At 43.8% G+C, this 8,985-nt stretch overlaps 1 protein-coding gene across 1 annotated transcript; it reads left to right on the forward strand.

Annotated features, from left to right (window-relative positions):
• The first annotated feature begins 394 nt into the window (after positions 1–394).
• On the forward strand, positions 395–7,679 carry RAB39A (RAB39A, member RAS oncogene family). The gene is made up of 2 exons (XM_081949937.1): positions 395–1,042; positions 6,331–7,679. Exons 1-2 carry the CDS (start codon positions 711–713, stop codon positions 6,755–6,757), a joined length of 759 nt encoding a protein of 252 aa, XP_081806063.1. The 5' UTR covers positions 395–710; the 3' UTR covers positions 6,758–7,679.
• Positions 7,680–8,985: the final 1,306 nt, after the last annotated feature.

An 8,985-nucleotide genomic window follows, 5' to 3' on the forward strand; every position in this document is an offset into this window, starting at 1 on the left:
ATTGCTGAAGTAATGTCTGAACATATGCAGAGTGCCTTCTTCTGGCTAATGGAAAACACAAGCACAGATCAAAACAGGAGCAGAAGGAGGAGGAGAAGACACTAAGGTCTGCTAACTCCCATCTCACAAAGGCTGATCCCATGGTATAAACCCACCTATCAGCCAAGAATGAAGAGTTTCTCTTTATCTCTCCTTTCTTTCTCTCACTTCTTTCTCTTTCTTCTTTCTTTCCTTTCTCTTTCTTTTCCTTTTCTTTCTTTCCTTTCTCTTTCCTTTTTCTCTTTCCCTTTTCTGTCTTTCCTTCTCTCCCTCTCTCATCTCAAGAATAAAGGCTCTGGACAAGCCCCGCCTTCTCCCTCCCCTCCCACTCCAGCAACCCACCAGGGACAGAAAATTGGAAGGGCGAACCCATCCCCCTCCCACCGCTGCCCCCAGCCTTCCACCTTGCAACTCGCAGCGTACAGGAACAAAGAAGCGCCGAGCGAGAAGCAGCGTGGCAAGGCGGGCGAGAGGGACGGAGGACCAAAGGGAGAGTGAGTGAGGGTCTCCAGCCCTATCGATCCCCCGGAGACTTTCGTCTGACAGCCCGGGCCATTGGTGCGGGGAAGCCCTAGCCGCCTCCGCCCCGGGGGGATCTCCGTCTTTTCGGGTCGAGTCCTCCCGCCAGATCAAAAGGCACCTCCCTTCCTCCCTTCCTTCCTGCTGCGCCAATGCCCGGGATAGGGGCCGTGGGAGCTCGGTGCAGGCACCGCCCGAGAAGGCGCCCCAACCAGGCCAAGGGGAGCGGCCAGCAGGCGGACGGCAACGGGGAGACCGCCATGGACGCGGCCATCTGGATCTACCAGTTCCGCCTGATCGTGCTGGGCGATTCCACGGTGGGCAAGTCCTGCCTCTTGCATCGCTTCACCGAAGGCCGTTTCCTGGGCCCGATGCACTGCGATCCCACCGTCGGGGTGGATTTCTTCTCCCGCCTGGTGGAGATCGAACCGGGCAAGAGGATCAAGCTGCAGCTCTGGGACACGGCGGGCCAGGAGAGGTTCAGGTACAGCCGACGTTGGCCCCGGGCGCTGCTTCGCTTTCCCGCCCCGCTTTTGCTGGCATCGCCTTCCAAAATCTCTCTTTCGCTCTGCTTCCCCCCCCCCCACCCCAAAAGCTGAGTCCGGAGGAGAAATAGTAAAACGGATTCCGCATCCTCCGGAGCGTCTGAGGATGTGCAGAGTGCCACTCCCTGGCCACGCCCACTTTTGCCGGTTGCCTGTCTGTATATGTGTGTGTGCGTGTGCGCGCGCGTTCATTCACAAGTGTGCTTGCGGGCTAACTTTTTACTCACTTTATAAGCCTCTAGAATGGGGGAAATTAACTCAGAGGGATATATAATTTGTGGTTTTCGTGTGATACCCGAACTCTGTGCTTGTGTGTGTGTAACAGCGTGTAAGGGGTGTGTGGGAGAGGGAAGGGCAAGTGCTTTGCAGCAATAAAAATATCTTTTTAAAGGAAACAAAACACTTTCTGTGCTTGGTAGACTTGGGTAGCTTCTGAAATGAAGGTGTGCTTTGTGGGCAGCCTGTATCCCTGATCAAATGATTTTTGCCACTCCCACCTCCAAAGCCTCAGCTGCCCCCCAAAAGTTATAATTAAACAAGAGAGCCTTGTTTTTTGCTTTGGTCCGTCTTTGCTCATTCGGAACCGAAGAAACTCCAATCGGACAATGGGAAGCATTCCATGCCATGGGAAATATTGGTAGGCATTTGCTGACACAGCTTTGAAATCGATGGATTGGCCAAGGATAAGGCAGTGGCTATTAGTTGTATTTTCTATAGTTATATAATGCTCAGAGACAATCTTAACTCTGGACACTAGTTGGTTGCAAAACCCAACTGGAACTGAGCATCTGCAGTGGAGGGATGAGGTCACACATGACATCAGTTGTGTAATTTGTACTCACTGTGGCATGATGACATCATCAGCGCTTAGAGCTGTGGTCCAGCTGGCAGCTTGGAGCTGGATTTTCTAGAAACAGGAAATCAACAAGATACACCTGTCTGGCTGATTCATATTTACTTCACACAATAAATTACCCCCCAGTTAACTGAAATTGTTCTTTGTGAAATTAATCCTAACTTCTAACCTATTTATTAAGTTTATACACGTATGTCCTCGACATACAACCACAATTGAGCTCAATGTTTCTGTTGTTAAACAAGATAGTTAAGTGAATTTGGCTCCCTTTTACGACATTTCTTGCCACAATTGTTTAAGTGTATTGACTTTGCTTGTCAGAAGTTTGCAAAAAGTGATCACGTGACCTCGGGACATTGCAACCGTCATAAACATGAGTCGGTTGCCGGCATTTGAATTTTGATTGTGTGACCATGGGGATGTTGCAATGGTTGTAAGTGTGAAAAATAGTCATAAGTCACTTTTTTGGTGCTGTTGTAACTGAACGGTCACTAAACAGATTGTTGGAAGTTGAGGATTACCTGTATCATAAACTAACCACATGGAATGAGTTTGCACAACACCCTAGGCTAAAAGGTAGTGGCTGGTTTGTGACTTGTAAACACAATAAGGGAGAAATTACCCCTTAACCAAAAGGAAGAAAAGGAAGAGGGTTAGTTGGTTATTGAACCAACTAACCCTCCAGGAAAGTACCTGCAAATGCAGTCCTTATATATTATTGTTATATACTTTATTCATTAAACATGAAACTCAGCCAACTGAACATTCAAAAATGCATTACAAATACCAGTAACTGGTGCTAATGGTTGATACAGTTTTCTGCCATTGTCCTAGGTATCAACCAAGTACCTTCTTAAAATATAAGATGTTCCGAGTAGCACAGTTTTTTGCAGTTCCGCTGGTGTTATTGCAGGAAGCTGCAATTTGTTGATGTATCTTGTAAAATTCTTGGACATGGGGCCAAGTGCCCCAATGACAATGGGTATCACTGTTACATGCTTCATCCATAACCGTGTAGTTTCGATGGCCAGGTCGTCATATTTCATTATTTTTTCTAGTTCTTTTTCTTCGTTAATAATAATAATAATAATTTGTTGTTGTTATGGAGTTGTATCCAGCCCATCGTCACCCTATGGACAATGTTCCTCCAGGCCTTCCTGTCCTCTACCATCCTCTAGAGTCCATTTAATCTCACGCCTACTGCTTCAGTGACTCCACCCAGCCACCTTATTCTCTGTCGCCACCTTCTTTTCCCAGCATTAGGCTCTTCTCCAGTGAGTCCTTCCTTCTCATTAGATGACCAAAGAATTTGAGTTTCATCTTCAGGATCTGGCCTTCTAAAGAGCATTCAGGGTTGATCTCTTCTAGGACTGACCGGTTTGATCACCTTGCAGTCCAAGGGACTTGCAGGAGTCTTCTCCAGCACCATAATTCAAAGGCCTCAATTCTTTGGCACTCAGCCTTCCTTATGGTCCAACTTTCACAGCCATCCATTACAACTGGGAAAACCATAGCCTTGACTATACACACTTTTTGCTTTTGCAGGTGATGTCTCTGCTTTTTAGTATGCTGTGTAGATTTGCCATAGCTTTCCTCCCCAAGAGCAAGTGTCTTTTAATTTCTTGGCTGCAGTCCCCATCTGCGGTGATCTTCGAGCCCAGGAAAATAATTCATAATTATTTTATTATTTAAATAATAATATGAACACCTCTCATTCTTGCTGACAAAGAGAGAGGGTGGTCTGAAGAGACAGATGATACGTAAGCTGAATTAGGCTCGTGGGTTAGTTTCTCAGTTCCTGGGAAAGGCCAGCTTCTATCCAGGTGCTTCTGTTTGTTTTGGAAATTACACTTTTGTTGCTCTTTGGGTGGCTAACAAAGGCTAAAAGCATTTGAAAACTTTTTTTTTTAATGCAGATGAATAGTACTAGGCACCAAATCAGAACAATAGTGCAGTAATAAAAATATAGCAGTAGAATAGTAACAGACTGAAACAAAGCTGGAAAGGTTCTGACTTCTTTTTAAAAAACAAAACAAAAAAGAAGTTTTATGGGGCCAGACCTATGAACAAATCATAGGCCATCCATCATCTGGGATGTGAGAAGCACTAGTGAGAAAAAAAATGCATTTGATTACATGTAAAGAATATTTTGCTCATCATTAAGACATTGTGATCAGTCATTCACAGGTCCACAAGTCCATTTTCATTTTCCTTGCTTAACATATACCCTTCAGGAGTCCTCAACTTATAGCAATAGCACTTAGACTTATATACCACTTTACAGTGCTTTACAGCCCTCTCTAAGCAGTTTACAGAGTCAGCATATTTCCCCCCAACAATCTGGGTCCTCATTTTACCCACCTCGGAAGGATGGAAGGTTGAGTCAACCTTGAGCCTGGTGAGATTCAAACTGCCAAATAGCAGGCAGTCGACAGGCAGCAGAAGTAGCCTGCAGTACTGCATTCTAACCACTGCGCCACCAACACTGGGACCAGAATTTCCACTGCTAAGTAAGGCAGTTTTTAAGTGAGTCGTGCCTGATCTTATGACTCATGGTTGTTAAGCAAATCATAGCAGTTGTTAAATGAATCACATGGTCATTAAGCAAACCTGGCTTCCCCCATTGACTTTGCTTTATTTGTCTGAGGCTGGTTGCAAGCGGCATTCAGATGTTCACAGGACCGTGCAACCATTTTAAGTACATGCTAGTTATGCCAAGTGCCTGGATTTTGATCATGTGACTGTGGGGAAAGCCGCAATGGTCCTAAGTGGGAGGAGTGATCATAAGTCATTTTTTTCAGTGCCATTGTAACTTCAAATCATCGCTAGTATTTTCTAATAATGCCTCCAGTGTATATCCTGAAGTTAGGAGTATCCCTGAAAATGAACATCATGGTTTAAGGCTGGTGCTTTGCTTTGCAGCTTGTTAGAGTCATTATTTTTTTAAAAAAAAATATTAAAACTACTTTAAAAAACTGGGGTAGAAGTGAGAGTAAGGAGCCTGAGATGCAGTGGATATTCTGAGTCTAATACATTTTTATTTGATATTTGCATGGAGAAGTTGTGAAATTTAACAGAAGGCTACAATGAAAGTATCTATCCAAAAGGCTATTTTTTTCTTAGAGGCTGGTTTATTTATTCCAGCATCACATATGATCTGGAGACATGGAATAGAATAGAATAGAATAGAATAGAATAGAATAGAATAGAATTCTTTATTGGCCAAGTGTGATTGGACACACAAGGTCTTTTGTGCATATGCTCTCGGTGTACATAAAGAAAAATAAAATAGAATACATTCATCAAGAATCATAAGATATAACACTTAGTGATAGTCATAGGTTACTAATAAGCAATCAAATCATACTAGGAAACAAATAAAACAATATAAATTGTAAAGATACAAGCAACATGGTCATAAGTGGAAAGAGATAGGTACTAGGAAGGAAGAGAAGAATAATAGTAATACAGTTTTAGTAGATAATTTGACAATGTTATGGGGATTAGTTCCCCTGACTGGCTGGCATTGATACCCTGATTTACCTTTGCACAAGAGGGCAAGCTGGACAAGACAACAGAACCGTCTGTTTTAACTTTAATTCTATCTACTGGCATCCATAGAAGGTGTGAGTGTGGCGTTATTGCACATCATTTCAACACTGATACAATTCAAGGCCAAACTTGGCACATGTACCTTATTTTTCAGAATATAAGAAGCAACGGAGTATAAGAGGCACCAAGGTTTTGAAGAGGCAAATTTTAAAAAAAGTTTTTGCACTCTGCAAACCTCCCAAAAATGGCACGTTTTTGGCTAAAATGCTCCCATTTCCCCCCCAAAAAGGCATGAACAGCCTTTAGGGGGCTTGTAGAGTGCTCCGGGGGGGGGGGGTGCCACCCGAAAGCAAGCAAAAAACGGTCTATTTTTTTGCAAAAACAAGCTGTTTTTTGTCAAAACAAATTGCATGCATAGCCTTTAGGAGGCTTATAGAGTACTCCTGGGGGCTGGGGGGGGGGGAAATTGAGCAAAAACCGGCCTGATTTTCACTCATTTCTGTCCTCCCCAGCCCCCAGGAGCACCCTGAAAGCCTCCTAAAGGGTCTCCACGGCCATTTTGGTGAAGGGGCGGGGTTTCGGGAGGCAAAAAATGCTGTATTCAGTGCATAAGACGCACCCAGATTTTCAGTGTCTTTTTTGAGGGAAAAAGGTGCGTCTTATACTCTGAAAAATACGGTATGTGTTTATTATTTTGAAATAACAATCCTGCAGATACTCGTTGTCATTCCACGCCCCCCCCCCAATTGCTTTTGAAATGTACACAATTAAAAAGTGTAATATTCTTGCTGAGCTTGTTTTTCCCTTTTAATTTTACAGGTCAATCACCCGTTCCTATTACCGGAATTCAGTTGGCGGCTTGCTGGTGTTTGATATCACAAACAGGTCTTCTTTTGAACATGTCTGTGATTGGTTGGATGAAGCAAAAAGGCATGTTCAGCCTTTCCAGATTATCTTTATCTTGGTGGGACACAAATGCGACTTGGAATCAGATCGCCAGGTTACAAGAGAGGAAGCTGAAGAATTAGCATCTGCCTGTGGCATGAAATACATAGAAACATCTGCCAAGGAAGCGACAAACGTTGAAGAATCATTCACTATTCTCACCAAGGACATATACGAACTCGTGAAAAAAGGAGAGATTTCAATACAGGATGGATGGGAAGGGGTGAAGAGTGGTTTTGTCCCAAATGTCGTACATTCCTCAGAGGAAGCTACCTCACTAGGAGAACAATGCCCTTGCTAAAAGAAAAAAAAAGGTTTTTTTTGCATGCCATACAACTTAACGAAGGGTTGGAGAAATAAGGCAACCGTTTGCAAAAGATCATTTTAAAAGATGCGTTAGATCAGAAATAAGTGATCTGTGGCTTCTGAGATGCTTATAGCTCCTAAAATGCTTACTTACGTGTGGCTTGCAGGATTCTATCAGGATCATAAAGAATCAACAGCGTTTGCTTAAAAAGCAAAGCAAGCTTCTAATCGTTAATTATGGGAGTCAGCCAAGTCGGTGGAAGCAAAAGTGCAGGTTTTTTTTTTAAAGAAAGGAAAAATTATTTGGTTTTCATCTTTTGCAACTTTTTGAAAGACGCATATAACTATTTTCTACAAGGCCGACTCAGGTTGATTTATCATTTGTTGCTAACAGGTTTATTTTTTTTTCATATGTTGTAACTATGAATATTGTCAAGAAAAGTAAAGCATGTGTCCTCCACAACCACCATGTGCATGAAAGGATGTATAAATCATATGAATTCTCCATATTTTTCTCACTGTGGACCTCAGGGGTACCCATTCCTTTATCTGTGGTTAACTTTTCACAAAAGAAGCTCCAGTCCAGGAGGGGATAATCTTTTTGGGATAGAAAGCACTGAACCACCTTGTGAAATTGGTGCGATACACTAATTTATTCACGCTCACTTGTGCTGTCCCAAAGGTGCTTTTTCAAGAGGCAACTGGATTTTCTTGATTTATTTTTTGAAGACATTTTGCTTCTCATCCAAGAAGCTTCTTCAGCTCTGACAGAATAGTAGGGATAGTACTACTCAGGTGACCCTGAGGACAGAAATAAACTTCCAAGGGTTTCAAGGACCCTCTAAAACAGTGGTTCTCAACCTTCCCAATGCCGCGACCCTTTAGTACAGTTTCTCATGTTGTGGTGACCCCCAACCATAAAATTGGTGTCTCGATTCCTAAGACCATTGAAAATATGTATTTTCCGATGGTCTTAGGCAGGGGTGTCCAAACTTGAGAACTTTAAGACTTGTGGACTTGGCTGGCTGGGGAATTCTGGGAGTTGAAGTCCACAAGTCTTAAAGTTCCCAAGTTTGGACACCCCTGGTCTTAGGCGACCCCTGTGAAAGGGTCGTTCGACCCCAAAGGGGTCCCGACCCACAGGTTGAGAACCACTGCTCTAAAAGGATGCAAATGACCAGCTGTCTGCGAGGAATATAAATCCTTCCATTCCCCACTATCCTGTCAGAGCTGAAGAAGCTTCTTGGATGAGGAGCGAAACTTCAAAAGAAAAAACAAGAAAGTCCAGTTGCCTCCTGAAAAAGCACCTTTGGGACAACCATGACTTGGATGACTGAGAATCTCCCACAGACATCCACTTGTGCTCTTACACTCATTCTTCCTCCAATTGTGAGAAGTATCTCACACCCAATGTCTTTCCAAGGGATGGAAAAACTTTTAACCATTTCGATGGGGTTAACGAGTTGGAAGAATATAAAATCTCACTCCCAAATTAAAGATCCCTCTGAAGATTATTCTGGGAAATAATGGTGGGATGCCTACATAGTAGCAGCATAATTTACTTAAGACCCATTTTATCTCAATGGGATTGGTTTGCTCAACTCATTCCAATCAGGGGTGGGCTTCAAAAATTTCAGCAACAAGTTGTCTGCTGGGTGGGCGTGGCCATGGTGGGCATGGCCTAGTCGGCTTTTCTCGAGCCTCTGGGAGGGCAAAAACTCCTCCCCCGGGCTCTGGAGGCCTTCCGGAACTTTCCAGGTGGCCTGTTTTTTTCCCCTCCCCAAGCCTCCACACGGACCCTGCATTTACCTCACATCCAAAATGAGCCCCGTGGAGACTCCTGGGAGGGGTGGGGTGGGCGGGGCCAGCCAGGGGTGGGATTTGAAGGTTCTCCAAACTGGCCATAACTTTAGCTACGGGTTCTCTCGAGCCCGGGTGAACCTGTAGCAGCCCACCCCTCATTCCAACTGAAGAAACCTTCTTCAGATCTGTGGAGATTCTCAGTCATCCAGGTGCTTTTTTTCTTCAAAAGGCAACTGTCCTGTTGTTTTTGTTTTTGTTTTCCTTGAGGAGGAAGAAGAAAATGATTTGGTTCTCAGCAGAGAAGCAAAACATCCCTCCCTCGTTAGAACTGATGAAGCTTCTTTTGATGAGAAGCGAAATGTTTTCTTCTTCAAGGGGAAAAAAACCCCCAGCCCTTGGCTTTTGAAGAAAAAAAAAGCA

This window comes from Natrix helvetica, assembly GCF_964273705.1.
Source record: "Natrix helvetica genome assembly, chromosome: 4".
NCBI lineage: Eukaryota > Metazoa > Chordata > Lepidosauria > Squamata > Natricidae > Natrix > Natrix helvetica.

Excerpts from the sequence above, each read along its gene's own strand:
- RAB39A (XM_081949937.1), top strand. The coding sequence starts at position 711 with ATGCCCGGGATAGGGGCCGTGGGAGCTCGGTGCAGGCACCGCCCGAGA. Across the intron at positions 1,043-6,330 it reads GCGGGCCAGGAGAGGTTCAG|GTCAATCACCCGTTCCTATT; the intron begins GTACAGCCGACG and ends TTAATTTTACAG.